General features: G+C 44.0%; 1 protein-coding gene across 2 annotated transcripts; it reads right to left on the bottom strand.

Moving 5' to 3' along the window:
* Nucleotides 1-14,310: 14,310 nt before the first annotated feature.
* Nucleotides 14,311-18,883, bottom strand: LOC137835314 (uncharacterized). Of its 2 annotated transcripts, none has more exons than XM_090302824.1 (4): nt 18,568-18,883; nt 18,390-18,469; nt 18,187-18,302; nt 14,311-17,403 (listed from the first exon to the last, which is right to left on the bottom strand). In XM_090302824.1, exon 4 carries the CDS (start codon nt 16,415-16,417, stop codon nt 14,315-14,317), a length of 2,103 nt encoding a protein of 700 aa, XP_090158950.1. In that variant the 5' UTR covers nt 16,418-17,403; nt 18,187-18,302; nt 18,390-18,469; nt 18,568-18,883; the 3' UTR covers nt 14,311-14,314. The 2 variants fall into 2 exon arrangements, with proteins under 2 accessions (XP_090158950.1, XP_090158949.1); XM_090302823.1 differs by having other exon boundaries at nt 18,611-18,883.
* Between the last annotated feature and the right edge of the window lie 1,500 nt (nt 18,884-20,383).

The following is a 20,383-nucleotide window of genomic DNA, read 5'->3' as shown; positions in this document are numbered from 1 at the left end:
GCTTCTTCAACAGGTGGCTTGCAAACTGCGTCCCATTATCTGACACCAGGTGTTTAGGCACTCCAAACCGGCACACGATGTTCTTCCATACAAAACCTTCGATCTTGTGTGCGGTGATCTGGGCCACTGGTTCTGCTTCAATCCACTTGGTGAAATACTCAATCGCCACCACCAAGTACTTCATCTGCCTGATCGCCAGCGGGAAAGGTCCCAGGATGTCGATTCCCCAAGTATGAAACGGCCAAGGGCTATAGATCGACTTCAACTCCTCGGGAGGTGCCTTATGCCAATCGGCGTGCTGCTGGCATTGTTTACAACATTGGGCATATTTCTTGCAATCTTCTCTCATGGACGGCCAGTAGTAGCCGGCACGGAGAGTCCTTGCGGCCAGAGCTCGACCCCCGACGTGGCTTCCGCATATACCCTCGTGGAGCTCTGCCATGATCCTCGTGCACTTCTCGCCGTGTACGCATTCCAGAAGTGGGTGAGTGAACCCAAACCTGTACAGATCGCCATCAATCAACGTGTACTTGCTGGAATTTTTCTTTACCTTCCTAGCTTCTGTCGGATCCAGCGGGAGGAGGCCATCTGCCAGGCACCGTTTGTATTGTGTTATCCAAGTGTCTGGCTCATGGGTGGTGCAGACCTGCATCACATCCACCTTCTCTCCTCGACATGCTCTAATTCTCGGCGATCTCAGAGTTTCTTGCGTCAAGGACTTATGGCTTCTCGCTGCTCTCTCCGTCGACTTGCTTATTTGAAGGACCAGGTGATCTGCTACAAATGCCCTTGGCGTCTTCAGAGTTTCTTGAATCACCGTCCTCTGCCTACCCCCCTTGCATGAGCTGGCGAGCTTAGCAAGCAAGTCAGCTCGGGCATTCTGCTCTCTGGGCACATGTACTACTTCAAAGGAGGCAAAGGAACTCTTCAATTCCTGCACATACGCCAGGTAAGCCGCCATTTGTGGATCTTTAGCCTGGAACTCGCCTGTTACTTGCCCCGTGACTAGCAGCGAGTCACTCATAGCCATCAGCACCCTAGCTCCCATCTCCTTGGCCAGCAAAATCCCGTCGATCAGCGCCTCATACTCTGCTTGATTGTTGCTGGCTTTGAAGGCAAATCTCAACGATTGTTCGATCAGCACGCCGTTAGGTCCTTCCAATATGACTCCAGCACCGCTGCCCTGCTGGTTCGACGATCCATCCACCGAAAGTACCCAACGGAAATCGTCTCCTTCAACCCGCGTCGCCTCTGATGAGAGCTCAACCACGAAATCTGCAAAGATTTGCCCCTTGATCGGACCTCGGGGCTCGTACTTAATATCAAACTCTGACAACTCTACCGCCCACTTCACCATCCTTCCCGCAACGTCGGGTTTCTTCAAGACCTTCTGGATGGGCAGGTCAGTCATCACCAGTATTGTGAAACTGTGGAAGTAGTGGCGCAACCTCCTCGCCGAAAACACCACAGCCAGCGCAGCCTTCTCCAGGGCCTGATATCTCGTTTCTGGGCCCTGCAACACCTTGCTCACAAAATAAATAGGCTTCTGAGCCTGATCTTGATCCTGGGCGAGCACCGCACTCACCGCCCTCTCGGTCACAGCAAAATACAACCTGATAGGGATTCCCGCCAGCGGTTTGCACAGAACCGGCGGGCTCGCCAGATACTCCTTCAGTTTGACGAAAGCTTCCTCGCATTCTTTCGTCCAAGCAAACTTATTATTGCGCCGCAGACATTGAAAATAGGGATGCCCCTTTTCTCCGCTAGCTGACACGAAGCGAGATAGGGCTGCCATCCGACCTGTTAGCTGCTGGACCTCTTTCACTGTAGTCGGGCTCCTCATCGCCAAGATGGCGGCACACTTGTCTGGGTTGGCTTCTATTCCTCTTTCAGTCAAGAGGAAACCCAAGAACCTTCCAGCCTCCACGCTGAAAATGCATTTCTCCGGATTGAGCTTTAACTTGAACTTGGCGATCGTCGTGAACAATTCTTCCAAGTCTGCAACGTGCTTGCTTTTCTCCTGCAAGGTCACGACCATGTCATCGACGTAGGCTTGCACGTTCCTTCCCAGCATCGGTGCAAGTACTCGATCCATCAGCCTCTGGTACGTGGCCCCCGCGTTCTTCAGCCCAAACGGCATCACCTTATAGCAATAACACGATCTCTCCGTCATGAAGGCTGTCTTCTCTTCATCCATGGGATGCATCTTGATCTGATTATAGCCTGAGAAGGCATCCAGGAAACTCAGCAACTTGCACCCTGCAGCACTATCAACCAGGGCATCAATGCTTGGTAAAGGATATGAATCCTTCGGGCAAGCTTTGTTCAGGTCGGTGAAATCGACGCACATGCGCCATTTCCCGTTACTCTTCTTCACCAGCACGACATTTGCCAACCATTCAGGGTACTGGACTTCCCTGATGTGGCCTGCAGCGAGGAGTTTCTGTGTTTTGTCCCTGATCGCCTGCCTCCTCTCCTCGTTGAACTTTCTTCTCCTTTGTCGCACCGGTCTCACCATGTTGTCCATCGCCAGATGATGGCACAAGAAGTCGGGATCAATCCCGGGCATGTCCGAAGCGGACCATGCAAACGCGTCCAGATGTCGCTCAATCACCTTGGCGATCTGGTCCTGGAGATCGACCTCCAGAGATCTTCTTAGCTTGAAGATTTTTCCTCCGATCTCCTTTTCGAGCCACTGCTCGACAGGTTTAGGCCTGGATTCTCTGGCGATCACCGCCCTGGCGATTCCCTGTTCCCTTGCTTCCTCGGGGCGATTCCGCGCCTCTTCCTCCTCCAGGCCAGCATTCCTCTCCCCTAGCTCAGCGTCTACCATCTCTACATCCCTTCCGGCGGCCTCCTCTGTTACCGGCGGTCTGGGCTTCACACCGGGAGGCGGGGTGGTTGTTACATAACTCACTGATCTTTTGTTTTTCAGGCTATTCTCATAGCACCTTTTCACTTCTTTCTGATCAGACTTGATCGTGATCACCACCCCTTCCATGGACGGCAACTTTACCTTCATGTGCCGAGTTGACGGAATGGCGCCTATCCTGTTAAGCGTGGGCCTTCCCAACAGGATGTTATACGCTAAGGGGGCGTTTACGATGAGGTACTTGATTTTCTCCGTCCTCGACCCAGCCTCATCTGTAAACGTGGTTCTCAGCTCAATGTACCCCCTGACCTCCACCTGGTCACCAACGAACCCATATAAGCACCCTCCATAGGGCCTTAGCTGGTCAAGGGGCAATTCCAGCTGCGTGAAAGTCGGCCAGAACATCACGTCTGCCGAGCTTCCTTGGTCCACCAAAACTCTGTGGACCTTCCTTCCCGCTGTAACCAATGAAATAACTATGGGATCGTTGTCATGAGGCACAACGTCCCGAAGATCCTGCTTTGTCAACGTAATGTCCACTTCCGGCGAGTGATCTTCAAACATGTCCACTGTCATCACCGATCGCGCATACTTTTTCCTCTGCGATGCGGTGCATCCACCACCTGAGAAACCCCCTGCAATGGTGTGGATCTCCCCGTGGATAGGCATCTCGTGTTGCTGGGCTTCTCCACCTGCTGGCTGGGAACTCGACGCTCCCCCCGTCCTCCTGTCCAGCAGATAGTCATTTAGGAACCCGCTCTTAACCAGATCGTCGAGCTGGTATCCTAAAGACAAACACGAGTCCAAAGTGTGGCCAAAACACTGGTGGAACTCACACCAGGCGTCCGGCTTTGACCCCAGCACCTTGTCGCCCACCTTCTCAGGCGCTTTCAACCTAGCAGATATGTTAGGAATGGCGATCAGATCCGCTAATCCCATGACAAATTTGTGCTTAGGCGGGCGATTGTATTCCCGGCGTGCTGGTTGCTGGCTGCTTGGCTTCTTCCCTTGTTTCTCCTATCGTAAGGATGGCGAGTCCTTTGGTCTTTCCTGGCCGCCGCCGCCGTTTCCAGCACCCTCTGCGGCTGGATCCTGGTCTGGGCGCGTGGTCTGGCGGGAGCCACGCTGCCTCTTTTCTCGGCGACTTCACTCTCGTCGGCGATGTGAGCCACCGAAAGTCGCCTGACTTCAGCAAATGTCGCGGGGTGAGCCCTGATCAAGGCCTCGCAGAATGGTCCTGGTTGCACGCCCTTCTTGAATGCATAGACCAGCATTTCCTCATCCTTGGCCGGCGATCTGACCATCTGCGCCCCAAAGCGATTCAGGTAGTCTCTGAGGGACTCTCCCTGGTACTGCCTTATATCAAACAGATCATAAGACACCCTGGGCGGTGCCTTATTCACGATGTACTGCTCAACGAAGATCTTCGAGAACTGTTGAAAACTGGTTATGTGGCCGTTAGGCAGGCTCACAAACCACTCCATCGCTGTTCCCTGGAGCGTACTCACGAACATCTTGCAGTAGACGGCGTCTGACCCTCCCGACAGCATCATCTGCGTATGGAACGTGGTCAGATGAGCCTCTGGATCCTCCACGCCGGTAAAGACAGCCTTAACCGGAACCACGCTCGTGGGAATTGGCGTGTCGGTAATCGCCTGAACGAAAGGCATTGGGAAAACACGAGGTGGCGTCGACGGCGCCGCCTCTTCAACAGAAGAACGTCCTTGTTGCTCCTGAAGAGCTCGACGCAGCTCCTCAGTCACCTTGCTGAGCTCCTCGTTTCTGGCGCGAGAGGCGACCAGGTCCTCATGTATTCTCGCCTGTTCTACGTGCGAGGCTTCCACAGTTGCCTGCAACGAGCGCATCATCTCTGCCATCTGCGCCATGGTCATGGCGGCGTCGCCTTCAGCAGCGACAGGCGCCACGGGACTGGAATGATTGCTTCTCATTTTTCTCATTAACTTCAGCGAATCACAGGATTGCAGCGAACAACACTTCAGCCTCGATCGGATCAGCGATCAATCGGAGAAAATAGCGCGAAACTTGCGCAAGAAAACTCAAGAACACCGTAAGCCTTCAAAGAAAACCACAACTTCGCCAGAAACCACCGCTTCTCCGCGAACAATCCAAACAAGCGAAAGAACTCCAACCTCCACCAAACAGATCACGTGCAAACAGCAGGAAACCTTACTCCACCGATCGAAAAGCCAAACGAACGGCACAAAACGCAAATTCACCGAACGAAACTCAAGCAAACAGCGAACGATGGTTGCACCAGCACACAACCATGCAGAAAACTTCGAAAACTTCCAAGAACTCACGCTGTGGATGGGAGCAAGTTTTACACGGCCCCACGGTGGGCGCCTGATGATCCTGCCTATTGACCGGAACGCTGGAAACCGCCCCATCAAAGGATCGACGTGCGCACCGCTTCTCACTTCCGTTCCTCTCCGGGATCTACCTCAAGAACCTGCAAAGAAACAGAGCGGCGCTGCTGCGGCCGATCGCACTCCAACACTCAAGTCAGTGACGGTATCACCAAAAACTAAGAGAACAAGAACCGTGCAAATCCTCTCTCACAGTCAGCTCTATCACTCGCAAGCGTAAAGTGTATAAACTGAACGTGCGTACCTCAGAAAGTTTGTTAAGAACTCTTATATACCTTTTAGCTTTCTCTCTCCTGGCAGTTACAAACTTGGACACGTGGCTCGCATCCAACTGTACACGTGCCATCATCTGGAGGCTCCTTGACTTGGCGCTGCTTCTACTCTCATTTTTGGCTAAGTTACTTATGCATGGTACTGCCCAGTGCATAGCTAACTTGGGAGTGCGATCTCTACTAGAACTGGCGAGTTAGGGGCCTTCATACACCTTCCCTGTGGTCTCGCCGGCCGCCTTCACAATCTGCTTCTCCTTCATCTTCGGCGATGTGCTCGCTCTGGCGATCTCCAATGACTAGGTCGCCTGAATCTACATCTGGCGACTTCATCTTCAACCTGGCGATCGCCGATTCTGGTAAGCTGGAAATCGGAACATGCCAACATAACAACTGGCGACTACACGAGCCCCCCGACTTCCTTCCCTTCTGCCAACCTGGCGCCTTGTCAATACGCCTATACTGTAGGAGGATGCCACGTTATCACACCCAACCACCAGGGCGGTACAGTTGTCATAATCTAACTCCTTTTGGTGGTACTGTTTTATTCAATTAAATTGTTTCTTGCTTTTGTTCTTTGACCTCTAATTTGGTGCTGGAATTTATTTCTCCTTTGGTGCTTAATTGAATGGAAACCTTGACTTGGGTAAGGTCTAGTCTTTTGATAGGTGCTGGAATTGGAGAATTAAAACCTTCATTCTAAGGGAAAACAAAGCCAAGGCCGAAACAAGCTTTCTTGAAAAACACTACAAACACGTTAGTGTCAGATTATATTGCAGGTACCATTGCCGAGACTCGGAACACCTGAAGACCCAAGAATCCGAGAAGCCGGAGATCAATAAGAAGATGTGTAAGGGAAATCCGGTCTTGTAAGATTATAACATGCATCTTGCTAAGGCTTTTCGGTTGTAAAACTTCAAAGTTATCCTTTAAACCTATCACCACCTTAGACGCTTCAGTATAGATACAAAGTGAATGACAAAAGGCTTATTAGGATGAGCATATACTCCATTACCTACACACCAAAAGTCAATACCTTAAAGAATATAATGATGATCACTCCAAGAACGATATAATATGAACCCATGATCAAATGAGAGAAATATGCATGTTCTAAGTAGGATCTCGCTCCCTCATTCCTCTATATCATCAAATTTACTGTCAACCAAACACAACAACATTTTGTATAAACTGTAAGTCCTTGTGCTAGTTATGTGTCATAACCTTCAATATCTGCATTGAGCTTAGATATAAAGCTTAATGTCCCAAACAATGAAGCAATTCATCAACATTGAAAGTTCAGTTTCATATTTAAGGGTGATAATGATACTATAGAAAATAGTAATAAAACTTAAAAGATAACAGCATGTTATGTGTCAAATTCGAAAAATGGTGATGAAAGTGACATTTACATTGATGCTACATTCACATTGACTACAATGTCACCATCCTGTAAGTTTAACATATAGTCTTCCAAATTTATTTTTTGAGTTTGACTACTATCACTACAAGAAACATTGACACTAGCCTCCCTCAAATACGGACACAAATGATGACATGCGACGCTAAATACATTTTAGCGTGGGCATAACTTGGGTTGACCAATAAAAGCTACAAGACAGGAAGTTATTTTTGGTGACAGGTTGTAGTTACTGGTGTAGGCTTAACCCTCTCTAGTTTGAAGCTAGTAGACAAGCACTAGTGCAAAATGTATAAACAAGTGCGGTTTATTTAGTGCGGCTTTGCGCTCAAATGTTTTCGTAAAAACCACAGTGACATTTTTGTAATTAAGTTCATTTACATGTGCGGCTATTTGTACAACCGCCCCTGTAAATCAAAAACGCTTGATTTACAAGGGCGATTATTTGTATAGCCGCCCCTGTAAATCAAAATGTTTTATTTACGAATGCGACTTTATAAATAGCCGCCTTCTTAAAACCTTTTTAACCCTAATTCAGAAACACGCCACTTACATTTTGATACTTTCATTTCTCTCGCGCTTCGTTTCTCTTATGTGCTTCCTCCATTAACTGTGTTTCCTCTTTTTTTTCCTCTCTTCTTTGCATTGTCTTCATGCCATCGGTAAGCATTGTCTTCCTATCTTCTTCTTCAGCATTGATTTTTGTATGTTTTGCGTTTCTCTTATGTTTTGTCTTTGCCATTGCTAAGGTCATGCTTGGGAAGGTTTTTGTTTGCGTTTTCTGTTGTGCCTTCCTCGTCGCTGTTGCCGCCTTGCTCCGTCATATGTTTGCGTTCATTGGAGATTTTTATTTGCGTCTTTTGGACTTCCATTAGGATGAAATACGAAGATGTATAATATGGATGCACCAAGAGATCAAAAGAAATTCTAAAATAATGATCATGTTCTTCATAAAAGATCAAAGTTGAGAATATTGATTAGAAACTCAATCAACAGCGAAAAAGAAAAGAAACCCTAAACGCCTCTCGTAAATATGATTTATGAATGTGGCTATGTAAATAACCTCATTTATAAATCGAATTTACGAGTGCGGCTATATATAGACGCCTTCTTATCTTTCATTTAAAAATGTGTGCTCATCAAATGCGGTTATATAGTCGCCCTTATAAATCTAAATAGCCGCACTTGTTTTGCTTTTCTGCACCAGTGAAGCTTCCTCCTAGACCAGAGAGGGTCAAGCTCTCGCTTAGTCTAACCTAAAGAGGGTTAAGCCCTAGCTAAACTCTAACCCAAATGAGTTATTTTTTTGTGACGTATTGTAGCTACTATAACTTCCTCTTAAACGAGAGAGAGTCAAGCCCTCACTTAGTCTAACCTAGAGAGGGTTAAGCCCTAGCTAAGAAAAAAAAAACAAGGGTTAATCCCTAACTATGGCAACGTGAATGGGTAAGGCTTGTTTAGAATCTCATTCTCACATTCATAATAACTTGCATAATTCCATTATCACATCTAGAATAATCAACCTATCCATATTTTATCCACATTTAAATATCACCTGTCCAATCATTTAGAAATTTACTATCCACCATTCAACATAATGCATTTTCCATCATCCAATCATTGTTTCTAATCATTCAATCACTCTGAATGTAATCATTGAATCTAAAAGTTAGAAATACCAAACATAAGAAGTATTTTTGTCAAGTGAATGTGCTGACTGAAAAAAGTACGAATATTATGTCAATATTACGTAGTTAAAAAAAGTCTTTAATTTAACACTTATGATGTTTCCAACAGCATAGACTTAGTGAGCAATGGAAACAATGGAAAGTACATGTAAAAATAAAAAAATAATTAAAATGAAATAAAAATTATATTTATTGATATAGAATATAGAACATAAATGAGCAAGTAATTTAACTTACAGTAGAAGTGGTAATCAAGGAACATGGTGATCATCAAAGTTTTCGGATAGTTGGGGTGGACCTGACTGGTACTTGTTGAAGTGTCTGCAACATGCTTTTCCATCATCATAGCTACTTGTTGCTGCATCAACCTCACTTTTTCCTTTAACTGTGCACTCCTTTGATCAACCCTGTTTGCTTTTGCATTTACTTGTAAGATTTGTTGTTTAAGTTGTGCTTTCTCGGCTAGTTGATAATCATGATCAATATTACAAGTTAACACAAGGGGGTGAGTCAGGGACGAGGCACCATGGCGGGAGTTAGCAGTCAAATCCCCAGTGCCATAAACTCTACCTCTACTCTTCCCTCCAACAACATCATCCTCAACCACTCATGCTATGTTTCCTAAAGAGTAATGGAAGTTGCATATGTTAGTAATTTACATTAAAAAAAAATCAAAGAAGTATTAAATTTAAAACAAAGCAATTACTTACATAAGTCTCTCAAGAACTACCATCTACCCAATTGCCCTTCTTATTTGTGTGAGTGGCAAGGAATAATTCATCAAGTTCAATAGGTCGTCCATATTTATGTTCCTGAGAAAAAAAGTGTTATGGTTACAAAGAATTTATGTCTTATAACATCTGAATTAAATTATATATAACTTCTTACATATAAATATGAGTAATATTTATCAGGCCTACCCTAGGTGGTCACACTAACCTAAAGATCACCTAACATAGGAAGCATGCGAAGTAATATTTCCAAAATGGAATTTTTAAAAAATATATTTCAAATTAAAATTTATTTGAGATTCAGAACAAAACAAAACATTTAAACTACATATTATATATGAAAAAAATAACATGATTGAAAATGCAAGTTCAAATAAATGAATCCACAAAAATTTGAAATGACCATAAATAAAAATCGCTGAAGATATAGGCTTAATATTGAGCAAATTATGATATGAAAGTGGTGAAGGTGGGATGCAATTTGGTAATGAATGGAGATACTTTAACACTCACTAAATATAAAACACACACTTGACATCCCTCAGTAATAATATTTTAATAATATTTGTTTTATTTCTTAATTTAAATTTTTAATATATATTATTATATTGTTAAAGTGAATTATTAAGTGAATGTAATTCTTTAAGATAATGTCAAAGAAATATTTCCTTTTGGTAATCCACGAGTTTCATGTAATAATTCACAATGAATTATTAGGTTGAGGTGTGACTTTCAAATTCTAATCGAAGACTCTCGTCAACAAAATCCAATATCATCACAATTCCTCAAATTTCATTACTTTATTCTTCTGCAGATAACTATATTTTTTAAGAATTTTATAAAAGTGTTTTATATGTTATAAAAGTGTTTTACATAACCCAACCATGACCGGTTATTTGTCTTAGTTAAAGATAAAGAATGGAACCTATGTGACACATTGTCTAGTAAGAAGTTTCTCTCACATTATTATCTCTCTCAAGGAGTCACGTAGTATGAGTGTAATGGTTGAATGTTCATGTATAATTTATTCAATCTGGCAATTAAATATGTAATGTATATATTTTTGTCTGCCTCCCAAACCAATTATCTATCTTCCTCTCGGTAATTTCTTTCTACCTTATACCAATTGCAACCTTTCACCTAACCTTTCTTTTATCAATCTAGTAATATATATACACCACATACCTCATCCATTTGTAACCAATATCTAAATCTTTTTCGTACTCACTCACACAAATGCCAAAGCTAATTAATTTCCTCTTTCTTCTTTTCCTCAACCTCTTCATCCAAAAAATTTCAGCTCAAACGCAACATCACCTAAGTCCTAGAGAAAGCAGACCAATTCACAACCTTCATCAAACTTCTCAATTCACAACTCAACAACTCAAACCAAGGCCTAACCGTGTTTGCACCCACTGATAATGCATTCTCAAGCCTAAAAGCAGGAACACTAAACTCACAAGACCAAATGCAGTTGGTGCAGTTCCACATTCTCCCCACTCTCTACACCCTCTCACAGTTCCAAACCGCCACTAACCCTTTGCACAAACAAGCTGGTAACAGTTCCATGTGAATGATTTTTCTTGCCTTTGGAATCTGTAATTGACTGCAATGATGCTTAGGCCTTTTCCACTTGAGGGGCTGGACCACTTCCCATGTGAAATCATGTTCCTCTCTGCCGAAGATTCCATATGCAATAGTATTCAATGCCCTGCTTTTGCCACCCCTCTTCAGGTCAATCGTGAACCGGCAAAGGCTCAAGCACTACAGTAGTATAAGACACTTGCACAATGCATTTCCTAGCTAAATCATTCGCCACAAAGGTCTTAGAAGCCTGCCTCACAATGTAAGCACCATTCCTATCAACCTAGGTAGGTTCTTTGATAGGTTACAGCTACTGTGCTTGCTAAGAAAGATGTTAACTCTGAATATTCTACTCTAGGTTTAAGAAACTTTTCTCATGTCTTTTATTTACGTTTCTCATCACCTAAATAGGAGATGATGTGGGCTGATACAAGTCATTGGGCCCTAAAGCTCTATAGCCAAAATTAGACATGATAATACTAATAATCTATTAAATAACATAGTCTTTCATCCATGAAGGCTTCTTCTTCTGTCTGATGGGCTTGCTGTCTTGGAGGCCCAATACTCTATCATTTCCATCCGCTTGTGGAGACGCTTTGTCCTCAAAGTGGGTAGGGAAATCATTTTGGGTTGGGCTTGGACTTTGTGGGTTGGTGGTACTGCCATTAGGGTTACAGGGGAGGGTAAAAGGAGTGTTCTGGAGTGTTGAATGGGGGAGGGGCTCGAGGTTAATATCCACGTGGCTAGGTAATGGTGGGTTGGTGGGATTGACATTATTAGGTGAGAGAATGAGTGGAGCATGCTGGATTGGTGAGTGGGAGAGTGGCTCGAGGTTAATATCCACGTGGCTAGGTAATGGTGGGTTGGTGGGATTGAGATTATTAGGTGAGATAATGAGTGGGGCATGCTGGATTGGTGAGTGGGAGAGTGTCTCGAGGTGCTTTTCCATTTCCACATGCAACTTTTGACGTGGCGGCTGGTCATTGGGTAAGAGGGGTGGTGTGGCTAGAAAATTAGGTGAAAGGGGGGGTGTGGTAACGTTAATTTTGGTGGGCCGAGTAGGGTTGGCTATTGAATTAGGTGAAAGTTTCTCTGAGGTAACATTGATTGTTGTGGGCAGGGTTGGTGCGGTTACTGAAGTAGGTGAGAGGGAGTTTGAATTAGAGTTATGTTCAGTGGGCAGAGAGATGCGACTTGAGTTTGAGTTTGAGTTTGAAAAGTGCAAGGGTGGGGGTCCTTTGTAGCCTCGAAGTAACGAAATGTGGAAGACGGGGTGGATCTTCGAAGTGGCTGGCAGTCGGAGTTCATACGCCACCGCGCCGATAAGGCGGAGGATTTCAAACGGTCCAGAGTAGCGCGGCGCGAGCTTATGTGAAACGCGACGTTCCACGGATTGCTGTCGATACGGTTGGAGGCGGAGCCATACCCATTCGCCGACGTTGAAGGACGCGTCCGAGCGATGTCGGTCAGCGTTGTCTCGCATGCGTTGGCGTGTGCATTGGAGATGCTTCTTCAATTCGTGTAAGATGACGGTGTGTTGGTGGAGGAGCTCGGTCACGGTGGTCCCGGAGCGTGGGGTATGGAGCAAATCCAAAGTGGATGGTGGTGGACGGCCGTAAAGCGCCGTGAACGGTGATGTGCCTATGGCTGAATGATGAGATGTGTTGTACCACAGTTCCGCAAGGTGAAGGAAGCGATACCACGAGGTCGGGTGGTCACTGGTAAAACAACGAAGGTATGCTTCTAAGCCTCTGTTTATCACTTCTGTTTGGCCATCTGTCTGGGGGTGGTATGATGAACTGAACTTGAGGGTTGTGCCTTGTGCTTGAAACAGGGTTTTCCAGAAGTTGCTAATGAAAATGGGGTCTCGGTCAGACACAATGGATTTGGGAATCCCATGAAGGCGGCATATTTCGCTTGAGAATCGTCGTGCAATACTTTCAGCTGTGTAGTGGGTTGGAAGCGCAAGAAAGTGGGCGTATTTTGTGAGTCGGTCACAGATGACCCAAATGACGGTGTGACCCGCGGATGAAGGTAGGTGTGTAATAAAATCCATGGATAAGTCTTCCCACACTTGATCTGGTATTGGGAGAGGTTGTATTAACCCCTGAATTTTCTTTGGCAGGTACTTGTTGCGTTGACATGGAGAGCACTGTTGTATGAAGGTTTTAACGTCCCTTGTCCATCCTGGCCAGTAGAAGGACGCGGCCACTCGTGCCAATGTGGGTGTTAAACCTGAGTGACCTGCGGTGGGAGATTCATGGCATTCTCAGAGAACCTGTTGGCGAAAAGTGTCGGCCTCTGGAAGAAAAATTTTGTTGCGGAAAAATAACAGTCCTTTGCGTGTGTGGAATAGGGATGGTGAAGGTTGGTTGTGAGTGTACTGCTGTATTACTTGGAGGCCGTCACTGGTGGCGAAGTAATTTTGGAGAGTTTGGAAGATGGTCGGCATGGGAGAAGAGATGGACAAAAACACTGATTTGGGTGTCGATTCTTGGCGGGAAAGGGCATCAGCTACGACATTTGTTTTTCCAGGTTTGTATACTATCTTAAAATCATATCCTTGTAGCTTGGCAGTCCACTTTTGCTGTTCTGGGGTTTGGATTGTTTGGGATAACAGGGTGTTGAGGCTTTTTTGGTCAGTGAAAATGGTGAAATGTGTACCCAGTAAATACTGACGCCACTTTTTAATTGCTTCTATAATTGCATGCATTTCTCGGACATAAACTGATGCGGATTGGAGGCGGGGACACATTTTTTTGCTGAAGAAAGCTATGGGATGGTTGGCTTGGCTGAGGACGGCCCCTACAGCTACCGCAGAGGCATCTGTTTCCACTGTGAAGGGTTGTTGGAAGTCTGGCAGGCGTAGTGTAGGAATTTTTGCCATGTGTGCTTGTAATATTTGAAAGGCCTCTTGTGCCGCTGATGTCCATGTAAACTGTTTGTGTTGTAATAAATCGGTGAGCGGAGAGGCGAGAGTGGCGTAGTGGTGAACGAATTTTCTATAAAAACCCGTGAGGCCGAGGAAAGCACGTAAATCCGTGAGTGAACGTGGCTGTGGCCAACTTGTGATTGCCTGAATTTTGTCTGGGTCTGGTGCGACACCTATAGATGAAATAAGGTGACCCAAATAGCTAACTTGGGTGGTAGCGAAACTGCATTTAGATAACTTAGCAAAGAAATGATGTTGTGCCAATAATTGCAAAATAAGCTCTAAATGAGTTAGGTGGTCCTGAAGTGTGGGACTGTAGACCAAAATATCATCAAAAAAGACAAGAACAAACCGTCTGAGATAAGGCCTAAGTAGATCATTCATTGCTGCTTGAAAAGTTGATGGTGCATTTGTCAAGCCGAAAGGCATCACTAGGAATTCATAGTGACCATCCATTGTTCTGAAAGCTGTTTTGTGAGTATCTGTGGGGGTGAGGCGAATTTGGTGGTAATCTTAGTGAAAACAGTAGCCGAACCCAATTCATCTAGCAATTCATCAATGGTGGGAATGGGGAAGCGGTCACGGATTGTGGCTGCATTTAAGGCTCTATAGTCTATACAAAAACGCCATGTACCATCTTTTTTTTTAATCAAAAGAACTGGGGAGGAGAAGGGGCTAGTGCTTGGTTTGATAATGCCTTCGTGAAGCATTATTTGAATAAGGGTAGAGATGGTGGATTTTTGTGAGTGAGGGTAGCGATATGGTTTAACATGAATGGGTGATGTGTGAGAGAGGAGTGGTATGTGGTGGTCATGGGGCCGAGGAGGTGGTAGGCCTCGAGGAATTTGAAAAATGGTCTGATGTTGAAGAAGGATGGATTGTATTGAAAATGGCAGAGAGAATAACGGAGAGGATGGTGTTTGTATGCTGATTTCTAGAGGGAGGGTGGAATCTGATGGTGTGTCAATGGATAAAAGATGGATGGATGCCATGGCTTTTGTGGAAAGGAGTTGGCAGAACTGATGATAGGTAGCTGGGGTTGGTGTGGTGGGTGTGCTGGCTTTTAGAGTGATTTGTTGGTTGAGATGGGTGAAGGCTATGCTGGGGATAGAGAAATCAGCTGTAATTGGGCCTAAAGTGCGCAACCAATCGATCCCTAAAACAACATCTGCTCCTTCTATGGGAAGGAGGTAAAGGGGAATTGTGAAGGTAGTGTTTTGGAGAGCGATATTAACTGAGGGACAAATGCCCTGACACGTGATAAAAGCTCCATTTCCAACCATGACGGTAAATGGGGGACTGGGTGAGATGGGGAGGTGAAGGTGATGGGCAATGCGAGGCTGTAAAATATTGTGGGAGCTACCAGAGTCTATTAGGACTGTGACTGGGAGGTTGTTGATGAGACCCGTGAATTTAAGGGTTTGTGGTGAGAGGGTACCGTTTAGAGCATGTGGTGAAAGGTGGAAATGGATCATGTCATCTGTAGGTGTGAGTTCTAGGGTTTCTTCCGTGGAGGCCGAGGGATAGTCAGGATTGTCTAGGAGTAAAAGAAATCTGGAGCTAGAACATTTGTGGCCTGGGTAAAATTTTTCATCGCAGTTATAGCATAAACCTAATGCTCGCCTTTCCTGAAGTTGTGCAGCTATGAGACGTTTAATGGGTAAGGGAGGGGTGGGTGGTAGGTTATGGGGTACAGCAGGGTGATTGAGATTGGTTTGGGTAGTCGTGGTTGTTGGAGGAAGGTGTGGGTGACGTGAGTTGTTGGTGGTGTGGTGCTGAAAATTTGTAAGGTTTGGGGAACGAAAGGGTTTAGGTTTGGAGTCTCTGATTTTATCTTCGATGAGTTTGGCAAGACCAATAGCCTGGGAAATGGAATAGGGATTAAGTATAGCAAGTTCCCTTCGGATTTCGGGATGGAGGCCTGAAGTGAAACAATTCAGAATGGTTTCTGGGGATAACCCTTGGACACAGTTACATATTTTTTCAAAGCGTGCCTGGTATTCTGAAACCGAAGAATGTTGGTGTAGTTTGAATAGTTCAGCTTGGTGGTTGGTATAGGAAGAGGGGCCAAAACGTAGCTCTAAGGCACGGGTAAAAGAGGGCCAATCTGCAAGAAGGTTGTTCTGATGCATCCACTTAAACCAGCTAAGGGCATCCCCTTTCATGTGAAAGGGAACCATGGATAATCTTTGATCTGGGGGAATTTGGTAGAATGTAAAATACTGTTCAGCTTGGAATAACCAATCCAAGGGGTCTGGTCCTTCAAAGAAGGCTAATTGTAGTTTTGGTGGTCGTATGGTGGGTGGAATATGTGGCTGGTCTTGTGTGGACATGTGTGGGGAAAAAGTAGGAGGGAAATTAGAGGAAACCTGGTTTACCAAGGAGGTGAGTGTGGTTTGAAGGAACTCGTTGCTGGCCTCTATGTTGGTCTGCCTGGCTTCTGTGGTTTCCATTTGTGTTTGTATGGCTGAAAGACGTTCTTGGATGGTGAGGAGAATGTCCTCAAGGTCCTTAGCTTGGCGTGAGGGAGGCATGGTGGAGAGCAATGAAAGCACCAATGATAGGTTACAGCTACTGTGCTTGCTAAGAAAGATGTTAACTCTGAATATTCTACTCTAGGTTTAAGAAACTTTTCTCATGTCTTTTATTTACGTTTCTCATCACCTAAATAGGAGATGATGTGGGCTGATACAAGTCATTGGGCCCTAAAGCTCTATAGCCAAAATTAGACATGATAATACTAATAATCTATTAAATAACATAGTCTTTCATCCATGAAGGCTTCTTCTTCTGTCTGATGGGCTTGCTGTCTTGGGGGCCCAATACTCTATCATTCTTTCCCTTAGAATGCATCACCTTCATGAGCACCCCATCCACCATAGGTATCAATAGCAGAAACTGGAGACCGTCTGGTTCACTTACGCCAGACCAAGCATTTTACAGCCCTTACTTTAGCCGTGACTAACCCCTCTTCCTCTGCTTTTTCATAAGCAAACACCACACTTCCTCTACCTTTGTTTGAGCACCACAACTACTTAAAGCTTAGCTTATATTATCCCTGACTTCCTACTCGTTGAGCAGTGCAAACCCCAATTGTTGTACACATTCCTTAATAGCATACTGATTTTCTAGACAAACAACATTCTTCTCCTTGTCTCCCACGTCTCCACCACTCCAAACCAAGACAATACCATAAACTGCAGGAACCATTATCAGCACGCCCCTTACTAATGTTGTTTTACAGGAAAATCTACATCATACTGCATCTACATCTAAACCAAGAAACCAGCATCATCACAGGCTTAACACTCCAGATGTAAAAAATAACTATTGGATAATTCGTTGCATGACTAAGTAGCAACTAGGCAGAACTGCATTGAATCTGTTTCATCACTCCTAGCAAAATCGTTCCTAGCAGAACCTATAAACAAGTCCTTCAGCTGCAATTCATTCTTTGATTCCACTGCACGAGTGAATTGGATTTGGTGCACCATATATCAGCCATACAGACAGTCCATACCTACACACATAGGAATATATGTAATATTTTTATTTTTTGAATTAGATGGGGCAGGATGTTGGTATCACTGTTTAATTAAGACTTAAATGAAAAGCATCACCATAAATAAAATTTGTTCAGAAAGCTATCTACAAAACCCACCAAACCAGATTGAGAAAAACCAGATTAAGAAAAACTAGATTCAGAACAATACAAAAAGCACCTCACCATTGAAAAAATATCACTGTTTAATTAAGTACCTTAAATGAAAAGCATCACCATAAACTAGTAAAATTTGTGCAGAAAGCTATCTACAAAACCCATCAAACCACATATGTGCAACATCAATTGATATCAAATTCAGAGAGCAACAACCAAATTGTAAGAATCAGCACATAAACTGCAACTCACAAACATTCACATCATAAACAAAACAATTCATCAATCAGATTATTCCACCATCCCAAAACCTAAAACTTCCATTTCTTACAACTTTACCAAATTAACGATATAAGGATGAATAATATATAATTAAGAAACGATAGAATATTCATTAGAATTAAACCAAAACAGTCCCAACGATAAACAAACAAACATGAACCAAAACCTACCAAAACTTTAAAAACTTAAAATAATGATAAATAAGCAAATCCATTACAAATTAGGCATCTGCGTTCTGATAAACATAAGTGAGACCAATATCAATGTTCTGGTTAAATAACAAATCATCTCACATATTATTGATCAAATTAATTAAAAAAATGAAGGATCATTTGTACAAAAATCACCAAAAAATAAACTAACATTTCAATCAGCAATGCTCTCAATCAACTCAACTTCTACAAAGACAAAAAATCTGCAAGGTTCGTTCGTCTTCCACTATCTATACTTCACCACTGCCACTTCGAAAATAATGGAACCTACAATGCAGCATTGAAGCAGCAAAGAAAGAAAATCAGAGACTGTGAAATGAGAGGGATAGTGAAATGAGAGAGAAATTTTCTTACGAGTTGCAATGGCACCAATTGTGAAGAGTGAAAAATGAGAACGAGGGTGAAATGCGAGAATGACCGTGAAAGAGGGAAAACTGAGGGAGAGTGAAATCAGAGAGTGAAACGAGAAAGTGAAAACAGAGAGTGAAATGAAATAATGAAATGAGAAAAAAAAATTGGTAAAGTTACTCACGCGACACTCAACCACTGAGGGCAAAGCGAGGGTTCGACCGTACCTGCCACCTAACTTTAGAAACCGTGAAACCCACTCTCAACGTTGATCCCTTCAAACGCATGTCATCCACGGTAAAGTCCTTGCTCTCTTTCTCAAGTGTCATTACGCGCGATGAATCAACACCTTCCACGCTCCAGAGTCTGCCCAGCAGTAGCGAAAGCTTTGGCATGTTGGCTAGACGTGCGTCGGTTTCTTTATATTGTATTATTTGCATCTAGTTATGTTCGATTTGCATTTCCGTGATCCTCACTTCTTTGCATGTCATTTTTGCATTAGTTAGTGGACTCTATTGTGCACTCTAATAAGGTTTAGCTTAAATTTGGTCTCTAATTTACTGTTTTCTTATAGCGTATTAAGTTGTTAGTAATTTTCAAACCTTGATTATACACAACAAATAATTTTAGGTAATTATATTTATGATAATTGTATTGGACAAAGTGCTCGAGGGTTGGATCTCGGTGCATGGTATAAGCAGGTCAGTTCGGCTGTTGGGCCAGTAAAATGGGTCACGTTTGGTCAGTATGGCATAGTTGAAATAATCTTTTATATGTGAGCGTAAGGCTATTAATGAAAGGTATTTGTGAACATAGGGGTAAATTTAGTACATGTGGTGTCTAGCACAAGTAAAACATTCTCTATAGAGCCTAAGCCCAATAGTTCTAGGCTTGAAGAGAATAGGTTGCATGCATGGTACGTGGAGGCTTGTATGCCTCCAAGGGACATATTGGACCCCTGATGTTGGTACATGAGTTGGTACCCTGGTGGTTATTCTGTTAAGATTTTATGCACTCTAAGGAGATAAGATTATATGCGGTTGCAGCACTAATAAAACATGCTTTCACTGGAGATAAGGTTCTCGTGAGAGAAGGTTGTTACAAGAGGTAACCTAAAAGTAGTCTATTAAAGGGACTTGAGATCCCTGGTAAAGGTACACCGTTTCTAAGACTGAAATTACTTGCTTACTTACTCATTGTTTCTATAAGCCCTGAACTGACTTGATCGTCGGAGTGCAATCAACAGGTAGGCCCCCCTCTGTTTCAACAAAGCCACTCTCCAACATCCAAGAGGAAGCACATAATTCACCAGAAATAGGAGGAGCCACTGCTTGCCTTTGGAGTCAACTAGCGAGAACATTTGGCACCCACCGTGGGGCCCGGTAAAACCTGATCTCATCCACAATTGTGTTTGAGTTTTTTGACGTGATAAGGAACGCGAGGCAATATCCATTGGGATCTGAAGGGAGCAAGGTCCCCACCTTGCAGCAAATCTTGGAGACCATGAGAGCCCTCCAATTAGTAAACGAATAAGCCAAGGCGTCAGTTGAGGCCATTCCTAGAGCGTGGAATGTCGCAAACCTCGAGTTGTATTTCAGCTAAGATATTCTTGCTTAATGTTTTCTTTTTGAACAATGTGTGATAAATTTGTTCTTGGAAGATGATGCATTTAGTTTAGTTGATTTATTCGAATTGGCACATGGTAAGTTGACCTAACTCAACATAAGTACGAGCATAGGCGCTATGTGGGATTGATTTGTTTGTTGATTTGCTTAAGCACAACACAGGTAAGTCAACCTAGCTCGGTGTCAGTACTACCACTCGAGTATAGGTGCCCCGAGAGTAAATGATTACCTAGTGGCATGTAAGACGGGGGACATGTGTACCATGCAGGAGAGCTCGTTAGCTCGACCATGTTGAAGATGGATGAAGCTCATCTCTACCTAGCCTTAGTGTGTTTGATGTAGATGTTAGCTAGTTTGATTTGTAGGTTGCTATAT

The sequence above is a fragment of the Phaseolus vulgaris genome, chromosome 5 (genome assembly GCF_051622355.1).
Source record: "Phaseolus vulgaris cultivar YP4 chromosome 5, ASM5162235v1, whole genome shotgun sequence".
Taxonomy (NCBI): domain Eukaryota; kingdom Viridiplantae; phylum Streptophyta; class Magnoliopsida; order Fabales; family Fabaceae; genus Phaseolus; species Phaseolus vulgaris.
This window is presented reverse-complemented; position numbering and strand designations above follow the sequence as displayed.